Source organism: Melospiza melodia, chromosome 24 (assembly GCF_035770615.1).
Source record: "Melospiza melodia melodia isolate bMelMel2 chromosome 24, bMelMel2.pri, whole genome shotgun sequence".
NCBI classification, from domain to species: Eukaryota; Metazoa; Chordata; class Aves; order Passeriformes; family Passerellidae; genus Melospiza; species Melospiza melodia.
The window spans coordinates 5,169,759-5,192,522 of NC_086217.1; the positions used below are offsets into that span (position 1 = coordinate 5,169,759).

The 22,764-nt window shown below is 47.9% G+C and overlaps 2 protein-coding genes across 5 annotated transcripts in view; one reads left to right on the plus strand and one right to left on the minus strand.

Moving 5' to 3' along the window:
• Positions 1–17,168, minus strand: part of LOC134428859 (uncharacterized) — a 46,136-nt gene extending 28,968 nt beyond the window's left edge. Inside the window, exon 1 of the mRNA XM_063175874.1 lies at positions 16,992–17,168. The gene's annotated coding sequence lies outside the window, so the exon portion shown is untranslated. The remainder of the gene's footprint in view (positions 1–16,991) is intronic.
• Positions 9,307–21,437, plus strand: LOC134428860 (urotensin-2 receptor-like). 4 transcript variants are annotated; one of them, XM_063175876.1, is made up of 3 exons: positions 9,307–9,579; positions 11,927–13,218; positions 21,286–21,437. In XM_063175876.1, exon 2 carries the CDS (start codon positions 12,068–12,070, stop codon positions 13,214–13,216), a length of 1,149 nt encoding a protein of 382 aa, XP_063031946.1. In that variant the 5' UTR covers positions 9,307–9,579; positions 11,927–12,067; the 3' UTR covers positions 13,217–13,218; positions 21,286–21,437. The 4 variants fall into 4 exon arrangements, with proteins under 4 accessions (XP_063031946.1, XP_063031947.1, XP_063031948.1 ...); XM_063175877.1 differs by lacking the exon at positions 21,286–21,437 and having other exon boundaries at positions 11,927–12,844; positions 12,956–13,635; XM_063175878.1 differs by lacking the exon at positions 21,286–21,437 and having other exon boundaries at positions 11,927–12,131; positions 12,279–13,635.
• The last annotated feature ends 1,327 nt before the right edge of the window (positions 21,438–22,764 follow it).

Here is a 22,764-nt window from a genome sequence, read left to right on the forward strand (position 1 = left end):
TTCTTTTCTGAGGCTTCTCAGGAGAAAAATCCCACTGAAAAGATTTTCATAAAATATGTCAGTGACACAGCCATGCCAGGAGCAGCTCGTGGGAAGGAAGGTTTGAAGGGAAGATGCTTCAGGCTGCTGGGCAGAGGTGGCACTGGTAATAAAGGCAAAAATCTGCCCTTCCCTTCTGCCCCAGTGAAGGTCTGTCAGCTCCCACTGCTTTCTGTGCACAACTGAGGCATTTCTGTGGGCTGTGCTGAGGGGAGGAGGCACAGCCAGATGTTGCACTGGCACAGAGTCCTGGAGCATCCCTTGGATAATGGCCCAAGGGGACAGGAACTCAGCCAAGGTCACCCAGAGCCTCTTTGCAAAGAGATGTGGGACATCTAATTGCAGTCATTAGTGAACTGAGTCACACTCTGCTAATGCAGGCTGGCAAAAGGAGCTCCAAGCCACCAAAATCCTGCAATGTTTGGCTTGCACTTAACACTGGAGGTGTTTAGAGGCTCTCAAGAACCTCCCTCCCCAGCAGCAGGTGCCCAGCCTCTCTCATTTGGGTTCAAAAAGAAAAAGAGCTTCAAGGCTCCCTGCCAGCCCCAGCCCCTGAGCTTGGCTGTTCTCACCCTCAGTGCCCCAGCCTGGAGAACCATCTGATCCCAAAATCCCTGCTCAAGACAGTGCTGGCTTTTCAGCCAGCCTGGAGAACCCTCTGATCCCAAAATCCCTGCTCAAGACAGTGCTGGCAAGATGGGAATAGCCAGGCTGTGGGTTAGCAAGGAATTGTGGAGATTTGGGTTGCAGGGATGGGCCAGGCTCCCTCTGCCAGGGCTCAGGAGGGGACCAGAGCAGCCTGAAGTGCTCTGAGGCCAGAAGGTTCTCTGGAAACCTCCCTGCAGCTCTGAGCACACCCTTCAGAGGCAACATTCCCTCCCTGTTTACTCATGGTGGAGTCAGGGTGGCTTTGGGCACAGCCAGGGTGGGTAAGCATGTGAAAGGATGCACTTCATTTCACCTGAATCTCTTCATCTGCTCAGCCCTGGGGTGCTGCAGCATGAGACAGGATGCAAAACAAGGGGATTAAACAGCAGAGAGGCAGGACAGCTGGAGCAGCCACTGCCAGGGACAACAGCTCAATGATGGGGGCAAGAACTGCGTCCCCCAGCACCCTGAAGGGAAAGGAGAGCTGATGTGCTCAGGGTCTGGAGACACACAAGACAATTTCAGACCACTGCTGATTTCTGCACTGAGTGGGGCTTTTTTTATCTCTTGGGGTGTTTATTCAATAATACAGGTGTTTGACTGTCACAGACATATTTTATGAAAAATCCTTTTGTTAAGATCTTTTCTCCTGAGAAGCTGAGAGACCTCAGAAAAGAAATATAAACAATGGTTATCTGCTGCTGTGGAATGCAACAGGTGCATCTGTGATTGGTCTCATGTGGTTGTTTTTAATTAATGGCCAATCACAGTCCTCTGGCTCAGACAGAGAGTCTGAGCCACAAACCTTTGTTATCATTCTTTCCTATTCTATTCTTAGCCGGCCTTCTGATGAAATCTTTTCTTCTATTATTTTAGTATAGTTTTAATGTAATATGTATCATAAAATAATAAATCAAGCCTTCTGAAACACGGAGCCAGATCCTCATCTCTTCCCTCAACCTGAGACCCCTGTGAACACCGTCACAGTGGGGTGGGAGCAGCACAGCTGGGGCAGGTCACAGCTTCTCTTGCAGTGATGCAAACTCCAAATAAACTGGGTTGCAGCAGAGCAGTCTAACAGGGGCACAGGGGCATTGGCTGGGCTGCAGATGGGTTTGGCTGCACCCCCTCCTCACACCAGGGCTGGGGTCAGCCCTCAGCAACCCCAAGCCCACCCTCAGCCCCCTGCTCTGCTCTGGGCTTCCCACTGAGTGGGGCAGCACCTGGAAACAAAAGAGCCTCCATCAAGTAAAGTGTTCCTCTGGTCCAAAGCAAGGCAAAGAAAAGCATTTTGAGACAATCAAGCACGCTTTCCAGCTGTGGAACCAGGCACCTGCTCAGTGTCCCCACTGCTTTGGAGCAGGGAATTAAGGCATTTATTCTACATTAGAGCCATTTCCAGAGGAATCTCCCTCTGACACAAAATACCAGCAGCCACTTCCCTGGGAAGGAGGGTTTTCAAAATGCAGGAGCAAACAATGGTGGGGAGGGACAGTGGGCAGGGGAGGGCTGCACCCTGAGAGAAGGGAAATGGAAGAAGGAAGCACAGGAGAGAGTGGCACAGGTGGAGTGCCACATCCACTGCTCAGCCAACACCCTCCAGCCTGTTCCTACATCAGAACTTCCAACAGAGGAGCCAACACTGCAGAGCCACCTCCCCTGTGCCCTGCAGGCTCCTCTGCTGTCCCCAGACCTTGTGCTGTGGCACAGATGTCCCTGCAGAGAGCACAGAGGAGGCAGCTGCTCCCTCTTCCTCATCCTAGGAAGCTACATTTTGGGCAGAAATGCTTGATTTAAAAACTGGCACATAGTTTTGAGTCTTTTAACTAGCACCTGTCGTTTTTGGCAGTGCTTTTAGCTGCAAGTCTTTTCTTTTTCAAGGCCCCTGCACAGAGCTGTTCCCACCTGCCTGGGCAGGGAGCTCACAGCAGTGCATGGGGCACAGCAGGTTCATGAGCAAATCCCTGAGGACAGAGACCCAGCAGCTGGATTCTGAGGTGAGGAAATGTTGGATTACGCCCTTTTCCGACTCAGAGATGGGGTAACTGAGAGGTGTTTTAAAATCTTTTACTCTGTTTTCAGTGTCATGTTAAGGCTGAGGCAATACAGATGTTATAATTCATATTATCACAATTAGAAGTCAACTATTTCCTAATTGCAATACATTATAAGTATTTCTTATTAGCTTTTACCACACTATACTATAAATATCTTAAAACTAATCATCTAAGATTACTCCTCATAAGTCCTACTACAAGATATCTTTCGTAGTTCTAGTTCTCCAAAGTATTTTGTTTTATTTACAAAACCATCCTTTGAAAGGATGGTTACTTCTAGTTCCATCTAGTTCCAAATGAAAGGAACTTATTTCTAGTTCCATTTCTCTCTCAAAAATGTCTGTCCTATTCCATAACATTTCTAAGCCAACATTTCTTATCTCAAAGTTTGCATACAAATACATACTAGGTGAACCTTCTAGCAAACTTTAAGTAATTTTCTACAAATCCATTTCCCACAAGGAAAGAGTTTATCTCACTCAAATCACCCAGGCAACGGGTGACCCTGCAGCTCTCTCTGAGCACAGACTGGTACCCAGTGCCACCACCATGGCAGGGACACCTCCGTCAACTCAACCTTGAGAAGACATGGCTGAGGTATTGGGAAGGATGAAAGTTTGACAAGAAAGTTTCACAGATTGGCAGAAAGATTTTTGAATGTAGAATCTGAGAATGAAACAGAGATGAAAGCAAGTTTTGATATAGAAAAATAAAAGATGTGTAAATTAACAATTGCTGAGCCAGCCTTGCTGGACAGCTAAGAAAGCAAAGGCTGTGTCGAGTTGCAAAGGGATTTTATGACTTAGAACAAAGGATAAGCAGACCACAAACAAGAAGATGTTTTTACCAAGCAGAAAGATAGCACAGGCAAACAAGATTATTGATGTTGCAAGTAGAAGAAAGGTCTCAGAATTGTCTACTACAAGAAAACTGAAACATAACTTCTAGCTTAAACTGTAATGTACTTACTTTTAGTGATTGAAAAATAGTAGCATGAATATGGTAATTATAGTAGTTATGATAGCCTATAGATAAAAGTTAAAGTATAAATTGGTTCTGTATTAAGATGCTCAGCAAAGAAAAGTCTATAATGCATTGTAACAAAAATTAAAGGCTTGTTTGCAGCTGGAGCTGACAGCTGTAGGCACAGCTCTGTCACCCTCAGCCCTGGACTGCTGTGACCTCTTGGGTACAATAAACTGCATTTTGGAGAGCTGCCTGGATTCCTGCATCTCTCATTCAAGTTCTTCCACTGAGGGAGCCTGGGGGGCTCATTCCTGTCTGTCAGTGCCTGCAGGGAGGGCTCAGAGCAGGGCCCAGGCTCTGCTGGGCTGGGCACAGCAATGGCACCAGAGGAACGGGCAGAGACCTCACCTGGACATGAGGAAGAATTTCCTGTGCAGTGACCGAGCACAGGATCAGGGACAGATGTGCCCACCAGTGGGGACAGACAGTGGGAGAGTGCAGAGAACAACTGGGAACCAGCTGGGAATTTCAGTATCACACCTGCATGTGTCCAAGACCATGAGTGTTGGAACAGAGGGATTTAAATGCAACTTTCCCTGGAACAAGAGATGACATGGGGACTGCCAGGTCTCACCAATGCTCTTCCTCAGGAGCTGCTGCCATTCCTGGCCACCAGCAGAGCTTCAGGAGGACTTGAGTTTAGCACAACATTGCAAACCCTTTCTCTCCTCTGGGTTGACCCCAAAGTCAGGGCAGATCCTCAAGAGCTATTTGGAATTTCTGTGTGACCAGGAGAACACTGGCAGTTTGGTACTGGATTGCCCAGAGAGGGTGTGGGGTCTCCCTCACTGGAGAAATTCCAGAACCTGGGTACAACCCTGTGCCCTGAGCAGGGAGGTGGCACCAGATGAGCCACAGTTGTCCCTTCCAGCCTGACCCAACCTGTGTGACTGAGATAGCCCCACACGCCACACCCTGAGCCACGGGGACAAATCCTGGCCAGGGGACAGGCAGCTGGGTCAGCTGGGGCTGCCCATGGCCCGGGACATCCACTCTGTGCAGCCCAGGCAGCTGGGATGGCTTTGGGAGGGGGCACAGCCCTGCCCCTGCTCCGTGACCCCCGAACTGCCCCTGGTGCACTGCAAGAGTCAGGGGAGCTCAGTGCAGAGCAGAGAGGGGCTGCAGCGCCAGAGGGGCTCACACAGCGTCAGGAGGACTCTGGATCAATTTGGTGATGCTGCCACAAGGGGGAAAAAAAGGACTTTATTGTCTCCTTTACTGTCTCCTCTGGGAAGTGCAGACAGGCACTGGAAGTCAGCACTGAGCCACCACCACTGGGAATGGAGGTTACCCATCAGAGCAAGCAAGGGCAGAAATTATGTGGGTTTTCTTGTAGAAAAGCAGCTTTTTAAGGAGTATTTGAATCAGCATCTGCTGCTCCAGAGAGGAGACCCACAGCAGCACCAGCTGTCACCATCCCCAACTCCATCCCCTGTGTGCAGGATGGCAAATGCCACCAGCGAGTCCACAGTGGCACGAACTCAGTGTGGTGACATTTGCTGCTCTTTATGCACTGCCAGAGAACTTTTCACACTTCATCTCCTGTCTCCTGTGAGAGGGTTTTGGAGAGCTCCAGCAGAAATCTTTGCTGCCAGGCCGGGGCTGTGTGCTGCCTTCCATGATGAGAAAACACCTGGGATCAGCAGCAGCTGGAAATTATGGAGCCTGACTTTTTCCTAGCAGACTTCTGGCCCCAGAGCACTTCCCTAAATGTTCTAATCCCAGCTATGAGGGCTGAGGAGTACAGAATGGTGTCCCAGGAGGGCACAGGGCAGCTGTTCAGCTGTAGAGAGGAGGAGAGGCTGAGGACATGGAACCAAACTGCAAAGGAATGGTGTGGTCAGCACAGGCAGAGCAGAGCACAGAGGTGCTGTGCAGGATATTTGGGATAGAAAATAATGACAAACAGGCTTTTGTCTCTAGGGTAGCAATAGCTTCTGGCCCATGGAGGGTGTGTCTCAGGATGTCTGTACTCCCCATGGCTTTCCTGATGATGATTTCATGGATTTCCAGGAGAATTCTGCTGTGATTTTTGTTGTTGTTGATGTCAAATGCTTTGCAATAAAGACAATTCAGTAACACAATTAAATTCACATAGCACTGGCATAAATCCTCACATCAAAGGGGAGAGAGAGTCTCTTTTGCCCAGTATTCATAGAATAATTATGGTTATTGCCTGTGCAGTAACTTCAGAAGGCTCCTATGCAGAACTCCAGCCCTGTAGCAGTGGATTCTGTCGGAATGACTAAACAGAGCTATTTCATATTTTGGAGAACTCCTCTCTTCACCCAGCATTGCCTGTGCAGGTCCTACTCCTGTTACACAGGATCACAGGGGCTGCCACCCCTGTCTGCAGCTCTGACAGCATCACACAAATGGTAAAACCCCTGAAACTCAAAGCACTGAGACAGTGAGCAGAGTGATTGTCTTGGCTTGGAAAGCCAGGTGTCTGCTAAGGAAGGAAATGGAAAATGTAAACCCCCTCCCTCCAAATTGATATAAATTTTAAATTAAGGGGCTCTCAGGCAAAAAAATATGGGAGCAGGAATAACAGTTCTTTAATAGGGAAGAAAATAAAAAGATAAAATAAACAATGCAGTAACCAAAACCAACCCTGACAGAGTCAGAACCCAACCTGACACCCTGTGGGTCAGGGTGCTGGCAGCAGTCCCATTGGAATTGTGGCTCAGCCCTCCTGCAGTGTCAGGGGTGGCTCTGCTGGAGCAGGGATCCTGTAGAGAAGGATGTATTCTTCCTCTGAAGATCCAGTGGAAGAAGAGGCAGCTGCTGCTCCTCTGGGGAATGCAGTGGAGAAGCTGTGCTGGTGTTCCAGAATCTCCAGATTCTATCCAGGTAGGAATGCTTGGCTCCTCCCTCTGGGCTCACATCACCCAATGGGATGCTGTAGTTCTTATCAGCCATGCAGTGACATTCAATAGTTGTTATCAGCAGATGTCTGCCCTGAGAGAGGATTGGGTGTGGAAGAGATAAGGAAAACTGCCCAGTGAACAGAAGACAGCTGCCATACAGATGTTAACAGAATACAGTTTGCTTGGCAATCCAGGACAGTGATCCCTGCTTTAAAGGTGAGCCAATAAGGGGAAGAGAAGCAGAAAAACTGTTGGAACGAAAATGCAAGGAACTCTCAGAACTTTGGGCCTGTAAGCCAAAGCTTAGAATTAAACACAGGATTTGGTCTGAGACCTTGGAAAACTTTCCAAACTCAGGTGCTGGAAGCGAGAATGTGGATTTGTAGTTTAAAGCAGAGACAGGTAAAGCTAAGTGATGGAAAGTTTAGAGTTTTAGAGTTTAAGATATAGAAAAAGTAAAAGCAGTTACAGAGGTAAACAAGGAGTTTGGAATGCAGTACTGAAGGTTTGTGTGTCATAACAGGACTGGCTAAGGAATCTTACATTGTAGCATGAGTCCATAAGATGAAAGATTTAAGGATGGGGTCAAAAACATAAATATCCTTGTTAGCAGTGTTTTATTGGTCAATAACTCCTTAAAAGTTCTCATAACTAGAGGTCTTGTGACCTTCTGAACCATGCAATAAAGATGTGAGCAGAACTCACCCTTCCTCCCTGTGTAGAAGATAAGAAAAATAAACCCCATCATCAAAAACAATTCAGAGGTTCTGTATCAAATTCCTTCCAAAATTCCCCACAAATGAATTAGCACACAAAACTATGACCACCAACAGCCCTTTTGAGCCAGGGCTGTGAAGCTGACACTGCCCACACTGCTCCCAGCCACTTCTCTAATGACTGCAGCAGGACACAGACATATGGGAGCCCAGCTTCCCCCAGTGGCAGCCCCGTGGGCACAGAGATTTCCTGATAAATGAAATCACAGGTTTCATGTTTTCTGAAAGGTTTAAGTGCCACAAAAGGAAGCATCAAGTTGGGATCCACAGGCCTGGAAAAGTGATGGATTACCCAGATGGATCACCCTTCCTGCATCCCACTACTCCTTCCTTGCCCTGGGATGGGTTAACACCAACATGAGTGGCCCTCTGGGGACAGAGGAGTGACAGGAGTGTGGCAGTTCCAGTGTAAGTGCCTGGACAGACACCTGGACACACCTGCCACATGCTGGAGGTGCTGAGCAGAGGCACCCACATCCCCATCAGCATCACTGCACTCCCAGCCCTTTGGGCCACATGCAGGCTGTAGGAAAGGGGTTCAAGGACAGCAGCAGGTTGTCCCTGCTCTTCCTGGGAGGAGGCCACTGCCACATCACCTTCTCACTCCCAGTGGAGCAAATAAAGCACTTTGTCAATGGCTTCATTGACAAAGTGTGCTCAATGTGACAATGTGGTCACCCAGGGACTGTTCCTGCTCCCTGGAGTCACAGAATTCACAGAATCACTGGCTTGGAAGAGACCTCAAAGATCAACAAGTCAAACCCAGCCCCAACACCTCACCCAAACCCTGGCACCCAGTGCCACATCCAGGCTTTGTTAAACACACCCAGGGATGGGGACTGCACCACCTCCCCGGGCAGCCATTCCAGAACTTTATCACCCTTTCTGTAAAACACTTTTTCCTGCTGTCCAACCTGTATTTCCATTGGTGCAGCTTGAGGCTGTGTGCTCTGGCTGTGTCAGTGCTGCTGCAGAAGGAGCCCAGCCCCAGCTGAGCACAGGCACCTTCCAGGAGCTGTGAGAGTGATGGGGGCACCCCTGAGTCTCCTTTTCTCCAGGCTGAGCACCCCCAGCTCCCTCAGGGGTTCCTCACAGGGTTTGTGTTCCCAGCCCCTCACCATCCTTGTTGCCCTCATCAGGATGTGCTCAAGTGTCTCAATGTCCTCCCCAAACTGAGGAGCCAGAGCTGGACACAGGGTTAAAAGGCAAAACATCCCTTGTGTGGATGGGCACATGGTGGGGAAAATCCTCTGCTCCCAGCGCTGTGTTTATCTTCTCTATTCAGTCTGCTGCTGTAATTTTTGATAAGGCTGTATGAAACCTTTTTAAAATGTTTGAAAGTATCGTTTCTCACAAGTATCCCTGGGGAAAGGGAACCACCCTGCCCCCGAACAACTTCAGCAATATTTTGTTACTGCCAGCCTGAAATGTCTCAGATGCTGTGCTGTGTGACCCCACGGCACAGATTCATCTCTTCACACGCCATCCAACCCGAATAAACTTCAGCTTCGCTTTGGAATAGGTCTCCAAATCAAGGAGCTCTGCTGCTCCCCTGGGCAGCCCACCCACCCTCCCGCAGGAATGTCACCCTCCCGCAGGATTTTAACCCTCCCTGGCCCTCTCTCCTTCCCCAGCCGTGCTGGTTTTGCTCGAGCAGCTTCAGGAATCCAGGAATTAATTAAGGAATTGATTCAGGAATTCTCTGCGTGCTGTACAAAGGGTGCTTTGCCTTCCACCGCTCCTGGGATGGAACAACCCGAACCCCTGTGCTGCCCGGAGCAGGGGAGGCAGAGCAAGCCATGCTTATCAAACCCTGCTGCTTTAAACAGGCTGCAGCAAAGCCACGCTATGCCTCACGTCACCGGGGAGCAAAAATAGCCGGCACGAGTGGAGGGAGGGGAATGGGAGTATTAAGAGCGCCCAGATTTCAAACATACTTGGCTGGCAGCACGCTCCCTTCCTGCCCCTGCCGCTCCAGATGCGACAGAGCTCTGGGATCTCTCACTCTCTGCCCGTGAAGAAGGATTCTCTTCTTTCTGTTTTTTTTCTTCTTTTATTTCTTTAAGTTTCAGCTTTGATACTACTAAATAGAATTTTTTTTTTTTGTTATTACTATTATTTTCTTTCTCATAGGAAACTTCATCCACCGGATTTAAAAGCAAGGTTTGAGCAGGAGAAATTTGTTTCTGTTTACAGCTGTACATATGCATGGTATACTCCTGTGAGATGATATCGTAGAGGGGAAGGCAAGATTGGCTGGGAAAATCGGCTGCACCGTAAGATGCTTGAATGGCTGCTTGGAATAACAAGCTCTGTGTTGTGTGTGCATGTGTGTGAGTGTTTGTGTACCAGAGCAGCAGTGATGGCAACTTTAAAATTATAAAAAGGCTCCTCATTTGGCTTAATTTTTCTCTTCGAGCTCTGTCTGGAGATGGGCGAAGTGTCTGAATGGAATTGGTGCTGTAGGGATTTTATGAATGGAGCAGGAGGCAGGTTCAGCACAAGAGGAGCAGAGCAGGGAAATGCAGTGGGCTCGGCTCTCTCCAGCAGGAGCTGTCACTCCAGGGAACTGCACAGACAGGCACCAGCATGGCACAAATCTGCCACAAGTCCCTGGGACACCAAACGAGGCAGCTGCAAGGGGGCAGCCCCTGAGCCTTGGAAATATGCTCCTGAAAATGAGCTCTCACCAGCACACCGAGCCCAGAGCTGTGTGTGGGACCAGCTCCGGGCTCAGCTGGAGCATCCCATGCAGAGCTGCTCATTTCTGTGCCCTCCTGCTGGTTGTGAGGCTGAGGAGCAGCCACAGCTCCTGGAGCAGCTGTGTCTCCTTCCTGGGAGTCACTGTCACTGCCAGCTTGGACACCAGCACCAATAAAAGGGACAAAGGGGCAGAGGGACAGACTGGCTACACCTGCCCTACAGCAGGAGGGCACTGGACAGCACAGCAGGAGCAGGATTTGGGGTTGCAGGGTCCAAGAAATGGATCTTGATGCTGGTGAAGCTGTGGGGACCAGCCCAGAGCAGCAGGGTCCTGAAGGAGCACTGCAGAACCATGCTCATCTCTCACCTGTACTCGAGGGACTGGGGCGGGAGATGGGCTCTGTGTGTTTCTCTGGGTTTTTGTACTTTTATCCCGACTGCTAAATAAGGGGAAATCTCCCTCTGCACTGGATTGTCCTCTCTTATCCAGAGTTTTTTATGACATCTCTGCAGGTGGTAGTGGGGAGAAGGTGAGGGAAGTGACAAAGAGGATGAAAATTGTTCATCCTCAAGGGTCACAGAGGCCACTGAGAGGGTGACACAAGGGCAGCAGGGGAGAGCCTGGCACTGTGATCCTCCTGCCAAGGAGACAGGAGGAAAGAGGCGAAGGACTCAGAGCTGGTGAGGAGGGAAAGGGACACCCAACTCACTGGGAAACGCTGCAAATTCCCAGGATTAAACAAATCCAGCCTGCCCAGTGGAACAAGACAGAAGGGAGTCTGCCTGCTGAGCCCTATGAGGACAAGGCAGCCCAGCACTCTTCCCCCTCAGCGTTTTCCCAAGAAAAAGAGACAGTCTGAGTGCTCTAAAACACACAATGCAAACGCACTTCTGTATGCAGGGACCTTTAGGATGGCACAGGCTTTTTGTATGCCTTAAAATCTGGGCATTTTAGCCACTTCTTCAGCATTTCTCTGAGGAAGGTTTGCTCTCTTTTTGCCTACACCCAGAATGAATTCAAAGCAACACAATCCTGATTTGTGCAGCGCTGAGTCTGAGCTCAGCAGAGGCTCCCACGTACAGAGTTGCCTCACATGTTGTCTCACACCTCGCTGCTCAAGGCTGCTCAGGCAGGTTCACACCAGGCTCTGGCTCAAACAGATCTGTTTTACAGACACGTGGACACCTCACATGGACAGAGAGAGTGAAAAACCCTGTGTTTACAGACAGAAAAATCCCACAGGGAAATCATACTTTGCTTTATGAAGTGCCTTTTCCTCCAGCACTCGAATGCTGTTTGAAACTGCAGGACAGAGGAGGAGCTTCTCATTCAAGGGAAGCTGCTCTGTGAAAACACTGCAGGAATGCTGGACAGGACTCTGAATGCATCACTGACACAGAACAGACAATTTGGCTGCAAATGATAAATCTAAAGTTTGTTTTCCCCTTTTCAGGGCCTTCTGCTACTTCAGAGTTAAGAATGTGCAAAGAGGTTTAAACAGTCATGCTGATGGTTCTAAATCATTGTTATAAATTTAGGAAGGATGTTTTTTTCCTCCAGCCCTGAACTAAGGACTGCAGTAAGTGGTTCCAGTGATCCACACAACCGTTTTGTCTCTTTTCCATGCACACGTCTCACAGCTGGGTGAGGTGAGAGCACAAGCCCTACAAGAGTGGCCTCAGTGCCAAAGGCCTTTGGTACATTCAGGCAGTGCAGATACGTGCTCAGGGACAGGTAACTTCTAAATGAACTTTTGTGTTGCTCTGTCAGATTTCTAACACGTTGTTTTTGCTGTCTTTCCTCTAGTGGAGAATGCAGATGGTCCTTGGATGAGACACTGCTGGGAAATGGTTCCACAGCTCGGCGCAGCCGCGTTTCTCAGAGCAGAGAGAGCCCCCTCAGACCCCTGTGACATGAGCAAAGCTTCTGGCATTTAAACCCAGGAGGATGTCCCTGACTGACGAGCTGGAGAGCCACTTCACCACCACCCCCTCCATGGTGACAGACACAGGTGAGGATGGCGTGTTCAGAATCAGGCCCAATGTCTCGGCCAACGGCACCGGGGACGGCGCATGGGCGGCCGGCTCCACAGAGGACATGGTGGCCATCTGCACCATCGGGGCCATCCTGTCCCTCATGTGCGTGGTTGGGGTGACAGGCAACGTCTACACCCTGCTGGTGATGTGCCACTACCTGCGCTCCTCCGCCTCCATGTACATCTACATCATCAACCTGGCGCTGGCCGACCTGCTCTACCTCCTCACCATCCCCTTCATCGTCGGCACCTACTTCATCCAGAAGTGGCACTTTGGGGATGTTGGCTGCCGCATCCTGTTCAGCCTGGACTTTCTCACCATGCATGCCAGCATCTTCACCCTCACAGTGATGAGCACGGAGCGCTACCTGGCCGTGCTGAAGCCCCTGGACACGGTGAAGAGGTCCAAGAGCTACCGCAAGGCCATCGCTGTGGTGATCTGGCTGGTGTCACTGCTGCTCACCCTGCCCATGCTCATCATGATCCAGCTGGTGCAAAGGGACAACAAAAGCATCTGCCTGCCCACCTGGAGCAAGCTGTCTTACAAAGTCTATCTCAGCATCCTCTTTGGCACCAGCATCGTGGGCCCTGGGGTGGTCATTGGCTACCTTTACATCCGCCTGGCCAAGATTTACTGGGTGTCCCAGACTGCTTCCTTCAAGCAGACCAAGAGGCTGCCCAACCAGAAGGTGCTCTACCTAATCTTCACCATAGTGCTGGTCTTCTGGGCTTGCTTCTTGCCTTTCTGGATATGGCAGCTCCTCTTCCAGTATTATGAATCCTTCCCTTTATCTCCCAAGGTGATGAAGAACATTAATTACCTGACAACCTGCCTGACCTACAGCAACAGCTGCATCAACCCCTTCCTCTACACCCTGCTCACCAAAAACTACAGGGAGTACCTGAAGAACAGGCAGAGGTCCCTCAGCAGCAGCAGTGGGTACTTCCAGAGGAGGAATCGCTTCCAGAGGATTTCAGGGAGATCCCTGTCCACCAGCAGCCAGCACTGCACAGAGACTTACGTCCTTGCTCACGCTCCTCTGGGAAACAGCAGTGCCTGAAGGTAAAATATATCTCCAAGAACAATCAATACTGACTTCAATGTTGCTTTGATTTAAAGTGCACGTTGTGCAGGCCAAGCCTTGGCAGTGCACACATTTAGTCCAGAGGCTGTGCCGTGTGTCTGCTCTCATTTCTCCAGTGCCACTGATTTGATGCTAGTAGCACTCAGCTGAACATCTATCTAAATAGCCTTTCACTTTTTATCTTTATGTTTTATAGTGGATGTCTCCTCAAGTAGCCATCAATAATGAAAGCCCATAACAGGGCCATGATTTTTAATAGTATCAGCTGTCTCACAACGTTTAAAATTATGTTACCCCATGAATGGCTGTAGTTTGCTCTTTTTTCCTTTAGCAGTAGTGCTCAATTTGTAGTTGTATGAGGACTGAAGACAATGAAATAAAGGAAAAGCAGCTGATGTTTTGAAATTCCATGCAGTTTTGCATTTGGGGTAGGAGTGGACGATGTGGATGAGGCATATCCAGGGTTGCCAGTCCTGGTTTGGGTGATGCTCACACTTATTCTGCACTCTTGTGTGTGCACTGGGCTGGGTTCTCCAGTCACACAGGTGTGTGGAGTTACACCATGGTCCTTGTCAGCAGCACAGGCTCCCCATGACAGTGCCACAGGCAGGGAACACTCAGCATGTCCAAACACCCATGGGGAGCAGCATCATCTGCCCTGGGCAAGCATTTCCACCGTCTGCCCCCCTCCAAGGAGGAATTGGGCCCCTCTGATGAGGCTGTCCTCAGGACATCTGCTGGCAAACTGCAATATCCAGCCTGAAGCACCAGACCTCCACCCCCAAGTCCAGGAGGAAAGAACAGAGGGAGAGGAGGGGGTTGAGGAGATGTGGTTTTCCCCAGGCAATGTTCTCTAAAGTGCTGAATACTCCCAGCTGTAAAAGTGGTGGTTCTTGGTTAGGGAGACAACTTGTTCCCTTCACTGGAAGTGATTTTGCCTTTCTGCTACAAAAACATAGCCCTGCTTACACCAATATTACAGTGCCTGTCCTGGCTTTCCCCAGTGATGAGGCATCATTAGAATAAACATATAATCTGTGATGTCTGGAACTTCCCCAGTGAGTCAAAAATACCTTCTCTGGGATGCTGCCAACATCCCTACAGGAGTCCTCTGCTTGCAGCAGCCCTGCTTCCTCATTAGCAGGGATGTGAGGATGCAATGCCAACATAGCCAAGGTACAGAATTAGAACCAAATGAATTCTGAGCAGCAAACTCCGAACTGCAGTGTGAAATCCCTCTGGCAGTGAGCTCTGTTTGCTTAGACTGAGCCTGAATTCAGAATTTAAACATCTATTCCCCTTCAAGGTGTTGAAATGGTCACAGGGTAAGATCTGCATGCAGCCTTCCTGGGGAATACACTTGTATTGTAAGTCATTGTATCTTCCATGATGATAAGTCATTGTATCTTCCATGCATGAGTTTGAAGTTTGTTATGAATGGAGAAAGGCTCACACATGAGAGAGGGCTCTGGTGAATGCAGTTGTGCTGCTGAACCTCTGCTGCAACTGGAAGGAGCCTTGATTCATTCCCAGCCCTCTCCACACATCCCATCATCAGTGCTCCTGGGGTCAGGGTGCTTTACCTGCGTGCTGTGCAGTGTGCCAGCAGCTCCCACGTCAGGATCAGCCCCTTCCTGATCCCAGAGAATTCACAGAATTCACAGAATTACTAGGTTTAGAAGAGACCTTCAAGATCATCGAGTCCAACCCAGCCCCAGCACCTCACCTAAACCCTGGCACCCAGTGCCACATCCAGGCTTTGTTAAACACACCCAGGGATGGAGACTGCACCACCTCCCTGGGCAGAACATTCCAGAACTTTATCACCCTTCCTGTAAAAAACTTTTCCTGATAACCAGCCTGTATTTCCCTTGGTGCAGCTCGAGGCTGTGTCTCTTGAGGGACAGGAATACCACAGATTTGGCCATTTCTTGTGCTGGAAATTTGTTAGCTTTCACACCATCTCAGCTTGGAGACACATTAGTGAGAGCCCATTAGAGAGAGTGAAGCACCTTCAACCCTCTGTGAGGGAGTGGGAGCCCATGGATGGGGTGAAGAGGTTCATTATGGAACCACAAAGATTGGAGGAGACCTTCAGGACTGAGTCTAGCCATTACCATTAACCATTACCATTAACCCCCACAACATTATCCATTACCATTAACCACCACCACATTAACCTTTACCATTAACACCACCACCACATTAACCATTAACCACCACCACATTAACCTTTATCATTAACACCACCACCACATTAACCATTAACCACCACCACATTAACCATTCTCATTAACCATTCCCATTAATCACCACCACATTAACCTTTATCATTAACCATTACCATTAACCACCACCACATTACCCGTTACCACTAACCACCACATTAACCATTCCCATTACCCATTACCACTAACCACCACCACATTAACCATTCCCATAAACCACCACCACCACATTCAATATTACCATTAACCAGCATCACATTAACCATTACCATTATCCATTCCCATTAACCACCATATTACCATTAACCACCACCACATTAACCATTCCCATTAACCATTCCCATTAACCACCATCACCACATTAACCATTACCATTAACCATTACAATTAACCATCACCACATTACCCATTCCCATTAACCACCATCACATTACCCATTACCATTAACCACCACCACCACATTAACCATTACCATTAACCATTACAATTAACCACCACCACATTAATCATTCCCATTAACCACCACCACCACATTAACCATTACCATTAACCATTACCATTAACCACCACCACATTACCCATTCCCATTACCAGCACAACCTCGTTCACCACACGTCTCCCAGTGCCACATGCACTGCACACATTTTGGACACTTCCAAGGATCCAAGGATGGTGATTCCACACCTCCTTGGGCAGCGTGTTCCAATGCCTGACCTCCCCTACATGGAAGAATTTTTCCTAATATCAAATTTAATTTCCTGAACCTGTTTTCCACTTGTATAGTCAGGGGTTTAACATGAGTCAGAATGTAAAGTTTAGCCTCCTTTTTTTTTTTTTTTTCCTTTCAAATGGCAGTTTTAGCTTCTCCTTGCCCAGGAAGAGCCAGATAAGCTCAGGATGAACAGTTCTCATGCTTGTGATGGAAAGCTGCTGCAGCCTGAGCCTTTAGAAAGCTCTGTCCATCTTGCATAAAATCAGACAGTCAAAGTGACAGGAGGTTTGCAAATCTCACCTCATCCAGGCCTCACCCACCCATGCAGACAGTGCAGAAGCTACTGAAAGATATTGGAGCAGATCTGCCTTCCATTATTCAGTCTGACCCCTTCACCCTCAGCAGCTCTGCTCTGATTCTCTGCTCCAAACCCTCCCCAAGCAATCCATCTCACAGAAAAGCTTTGCAAAACGCCCTTCATGGCTCTGGCAGTGCAGGGAGCACCCTGAGCAGCGTGTTGAAGGCACAAGGCCATGCCAGAGATCAGGGAAAGGAGCTGGGGTTCCCCGTTTCCCTGGAAGGACACACAGCCTCAGCCCTTCTCCTTTGGAGCTTGTGCTGTCTCAGCAGGGGCTGGGGATGTGTTTGTCAAATCAGCACAACAAAGCCAAGAGGAAAGGCACCCCCAGGTCAGGGACTGGCTGTGGGTGATGCTCCTGTCCATGCTGGGTCATCTCTGAAGGATGAGATGTTTCAGTCATTTCCCTTCCCACCCAAGCTGGGGTTGGTTTTTTCTCCTGCAAGCACTCACCTCCTTCAGCACCCAGCTCAGGCAGCAATGAGGGAACAGCAATCCAAGCCTGCAGCTACAAGCAAGGCTCTGAGCGCTTCCCAAGCAGCTGAGTCCCAGCCCTGCATCCCAAACTAACTCTGCAAAGCACCAGCCACGCTCAGACAACACCAGGGAGCTGCTCTCTGCCTGAAAGCAAAGAGCAGCTCAGCCCCCAGAGCCTGCTGAATATTAACAGGGAGCAGGAGCAGCAGAGAGAGCCGAAGAAGGAGCTGCCTCCTCCAAGACACGGATTAATTGTGTGCTTAGTGACAGCTGCAAAATTATTGTGCCCTGCTTATTCCTCCTTGCACAAACCCATCATCAGTCAAAGACCCAAGAGCAGCCCTTTGCATAAATTAAATCTGAAACTGGTGTGAAAGAGGAGTGTCTGTACCTGTGGCTGTGTGTGGTGTTGTTTGCAGGGGTCCCAGGATGAGGGAGAAGATGAGAATCTGGACTCCATGTTTCAGAAAGCTGATTTATTATTTTATGATATAAATTCTGTTAAAAGAAAATTATATATTAAAACGGTACTAAAAGAATAGAAGAAAGGATTTCATCAGAAGGCTTAAAAGGAATGATAATAAAATCTTGTGACTGCTCACAGCCTCGACACAGCTGGCTGTCACTGGTCACCAAATAAAACAATATCACATCCTGGGTAAACAATTCCCTAAATCACATTCCAAAGAAGCAAAACTTTGCTGCTGAGGCTTCTCAGCTTCTCAGGAGAAAAGATGCTAACAAAAGGATTTTTCATAAAATACGTTTGTGACAGCTGTGGGCTTGCACAGCTCATACCTGGCTCTCTTTGTTCATTTTGCCCTGTGGGGTAAGGCCAGGAGTTCTGTCGCGATCCCAAATCCTTAAGTCCCCCCATCTCTGAGGTGTTTGATGCACCACAGGGTGGAATCACCAGCTGAACTCCAGATAGCAGAAGCCAAAACACCAAATTTTTTGCCCATTTAAGCCAGGAAGCACTAACAATATCTCAAAACTCCTAGAAAGTGTAGTAGTTAACAGTCCAAAGTTTTCCAAAAGGGCCAGATCAGTGCTCCTACAGCTAGGAAAGGCCAGGTACCCACTCTGGTGGCTGAAACAGGCAGCAAAGTACAGCTGGGGCCAGGCAGTGCTCTCAGCTTTGCTCTTTGCCAGCAAAGGATGACGTCTATGTTTACCCAAATGATTTGCAAATCCGCCCAGAAATTCAAGAATCCTTCTGGAAATTCTTTTATTTCTTCTTTACCCGAATTCTGAATTGTCTGGTTCCAGCCTTTAGGAGGCAAAACAGCACAGTTCCTCACTTCAGGATGAAGCTTTACCCATCAGTTTTTTACACTTAATTTTAAAAAGCCTTTTTCCGTTTTGTTCAGACCACAGGACTTTTTGTAAGAGTCCAAGCAGGGAAGCAGAGAGCAGCTGTGCAAACCCTGCCTGGACAGGGTGGTGCCCACCAAGCTGCCACCCCTGCCCAATGCCCACAAGGGCACAAAGCTCCATCCTCAGCTGCTGCTGGAGCCTGGGCTGAGCTCAGCTTGAGCCCCCTCCTTGTCCCTGCAGCCCAGAGAGCGCAAGGCCACCCTGTCCTGCTGGGACACAGCCAGCCCAGAGCTCCTCAGCCTCCACAAAAACCTCAGCACAAGCTCCCAGACAGGGTCTGGGCAGTATTGTGCACATTTTGGTTCACTTGCAGCTCAAGGCTGGCTGGGTGAGAGGTGGGATTTCTGGAGCACTGTGGCTCTTGGTCAGCAACAAATACACTATATAAACCTTCTATCAAGCTTTAAAAATTCTCTACAAACTCATTTCCCACATCAGGTGACTCCTTTCATTTCTCAGTGATTACGTGTCCCAGACATCTTTTATGAAAAATCCTTTTGCCAGGATTTTTCCTCCTGAGAAGCTGAAAGACCTCAGAAACAAAAAGTAAGCAATGGTTATCTGCTGCTGTGGAATGCAACAGGTGTATCTGTGATTGGTCTCATGTGGTTGTTTTTAATTAATGGCCAATCACAGCTTGCTCGGACTCTCTGGTCAGTCACAAGATTTTATTATCATTCCATTCCTTTACTATTCCTTGCTAGCCTTTTGATGAAAACCTTTCTTCTATTCTTTTAGTATAGTTTTAATATATAATTTTATTTTAATCTAATATATATCATAAAATAATAAATCAGCTTTCTGAAACATGGAGTCAAGATTCTCATCTCTTCCCTCATCCTGGGACCCCTGTGAACACCACCACCACATTTGGTGACCCTGAGTGAAGAAAAATTCCACATTTGGTGAGCGCCCAGAGGAACATTGCCACAATTACCCCACAGGGCCAGGGTGAGGGCTGTGTGACAATGTGTGACAATCTCCAGATTGTCAGGTTCTTGGATTAGACCCTTTTCTGATTTTGAGATGGGCAACTGAGTGGTGTTTTAAAAACTTTTATTCCATTTTATGTCAAGAGTAAGACAATACAGATATTGCAAGTCACACCATCACAATCAAAAGCCAGCTATTTCCTAATTACAATACATTATAAGTGTTTCTTAACCTATCAGTTTTAACCACACCATGTTATAAATACTTTAAAACCAATCATCTAAAATTACTCCTCATAAGTCCTACTACAATAAATCTTTCATAGTTCTATTTCTCCAAAGTATCTAGTCTTATTTACAAGACCATCTTTTAAAACTTATTTCTAATTCCACTTCTCTCTCTACAATATCTATCCTACTCTATAACACTTCTAAATCAACATCCCTTATCTCAAAATTTACATACAAATGTACCGCATGAACCTTCTATCAAGCTTTAAAAATTCTCTACAAACTCATTTCCCACATCAGGTGACTCCTTTCATTTCTCTGGGGTGTGTGCTCAGAAACTTCTCCAGTCAGTGTTTGCTCCAGGGCATTAAAAGGAAAACTGAGAAGAGCTTGGAGAGCAAATCCAGCCCTTGGCAGAGCTGCCTAGGAAAAAACCATTCCTGCTGCCAATGCTGCCCCAAGGGCATCTGCTGTGGCTGCCAACCAGGATGTCTCCACTGAAATCATCTCAGACTGGCTGCTCTGGGCATTTTCCTTTCTCAAAATGCACAATTAAATCCTGAGACCTCCACACAGCCACTGCTCCTTCTCCAGGTCAAACTCCAGCTGTATCTCCAGTGCAGCAGTGAAGAATTTCATTGAAAGAAAAATATCAGACCTTGTCTTGTGCTTTGCAGCTTTGCTTTAAAATGATATTTTATTATTGTCCTGTGCAGCCCTGCACTCAGGCCAGCTCTGCAGGGGCATCTTTGCCATCTTTTTACTGCACAAGCTGCCATATCCTGGAAAACAGTGTCAGTTCTAAATCATTCTGATCATTTTTGCACCTCCAAAATCAGTATCTTACCTGCCAGTCCTGCTTAGAGCTGATTTTCAGCTGAGGATGCTGATCCAGGCGCGTCAGAAGTGTGGTGGAATCAAGAGCAAGAGCAGAGAATGAACTCTGCTGCCAGAATATAGAGGAGTATTTGAAAGTGGACTGGAAATGACAAGGCACAAGAAAAGCAGGTGATTTTTTGCTGACTCCCCGTTTTTCAGTGTAGTAAAAATGAAAATTCACTACAAACATTGTAGAAAAGGAAAATCCCTCATCTCTAAGTGAAGGCTGAGCAGAAGATAAATCCAAAGCAGCAGATAAATCCAAATTTCAGTCTGGCTTCCCAGAAATAAACACCCCACCAAGGTACTCAAAAATCAGGGAATTCACCTGTCAAAAAATCAGAGTTTTCTCTGCATACTGAAGGCTTGCTGCTAAATCCACTTTTCCTAAACATTTATCACCTGTGAAGCCATCTGTCTGTGAGGAAAGCACATGTTTTTGCCAAAAGAGGAAGTGTAAATATCACAATTTGTGTTTCAAAGACCAGACCACTCAAGCGTGCATAATTTCAGCTGTTATTAGCTTTAATTACATGTCAAGTAGTGCTGTTATTAGTTCAAAGCTGTCTAGAAAGATGAAAATAGAGCACAATAAGTGCAAATATATGACAAAAATTGGTGAAATGACCTGCTTCAGTGGTGGAGTGGAACATCCCCTGGCACAGGGGCAGACAGGACAGGACAGGATTTACCACACCAGCTCTGACTGTTACAACCATCCCTGGCCAGTTCTGGCATCTCCCTTTCACAGACATCCTGGAAGTCCCATAACAGAGTCAATTCACTGGTATCAACTGCAGTTCCAGCCACAAAACATCCAAAACCTTTTTTTTTTTTGTTTTTTTTTTCAGGTGCGCTAAAGGCAGCACGAGGGGTGCACCCTCCAATGGACAGATCCGGATATACTAAAACTACACTAAAAGAATAGAAGAAAGGATTTCATCAGAAGGCTAGCAAGGAATATAAAGGAATGATAATAAATAAATTACTCTTTGTGGATTAATTTATTTTGAGGATCTTGTGGATCTTTTGAGGATCTTTCTTGTGGGAAAGAAAGGCAATGCCAGGAGTGAGGCGTGAGCATCAGTAAGGAAATTCTGTGAACCCTATGAAGATGAGAATCAAATATTCTGACAAAGATTTCTAATTTTTAATCACTATTTCACAAAGGGGAAAAAAAATCATAAGAGGAGGGAGGTTTCATCCATACCCCAGTGGCAACAGGAACCCATATGCTTTGGGAATTAAAGTAGCAACACTCCTTCCAAGGTTTTCCTTTCTATGCTGAATTTGGTGCCCAAATCTGAGCACACTGGGCAGCAGAAGTGCACTTTGGCTTTTTCTGTGTTTGTGTTTATTTGAAACACAACAGGAAACACAGGCAGCAAAGCCTCCTGCTGATTGCTTAGCTCAGTTCATGGCTTGCTGCTCAGAGGAGAGTGTAACATAATTAATTCATTAACTGCAAACGTTCTACAAACAGAATCGCTCCATGTTTATGTGAACTGCAAAATGTTTATGTGAAGCTGTGTTTGTGTGAATCACTCTGGTCCTCTCAGAGGAGAAATTCCTTCAGGATCCAGAGCAGGGACTGTAGAGAGCTCAGTTCTGAGCACAAGGCTCAGGGTGCCACTGATGCCTCAGATTTTAGTTTTTATATTTTTCACATTCTGTGCTGCTTTAGTGTGTGGGTCTGGGTGCCATATGAGGGGATGGTGAGCTCTGTGCACAGAGCTGGGAGACAAAACAATTCCTGCTCCAGCTGGGCACCAAGGACAAATGATCCAAATCTCAGCCCAGGAGCACAAACACCGTGGGCTGGAGAGAGAAAAACAAGGATGGGACTGCATGGGCTAAAGCTGGAATGGGAAAATGAACTGCAAGGTGCAAATGGAGCAGAACTGATCACAGTGAGAGACCCTGTGTCCATTTTGGGACCATTTTGGTTCATCTTGGGTGCAGCCCTGGCTGGGCTCTTGTGCTGCCCAAGGTGAATCCATTGAGGAGATCCTTTTCATAAATCCCTGCTTTATTCTGTAACTCTGTCCAGCCTTTGTCCTAGGTCAGCCTGCACAAGGCATCACCAGCAGCCCCAGCAGCCTCTGACCCAGGTTCCCTCCCAGCTTCCCTCCCTGGGCTCAGAGGGTCTCCATCCCAGCCACTCCACCTGGGAGATGCTGGATCCCAGGAGCAGATCCCTGGATCCTCAGAGCAGCATCTCCACTGAAGCCCAGGGAGGAAAACATCCTCAGGTATTTTGGGAACACTTTGGAAAAGCTGGAGAGGAGCAAGGCAGGGGCAGAGCAGCAGGTGGGGCCCACCTGGCGCTG

Coding starts and splice junctions, on each gene's coding strand:
- LOC134428860 (XM_063175876.1), top strand. CDS start 12,068: ATGTCCCTGACTGACGAGCTGGAGAGCCACTTCACCACCACCCCCTCC.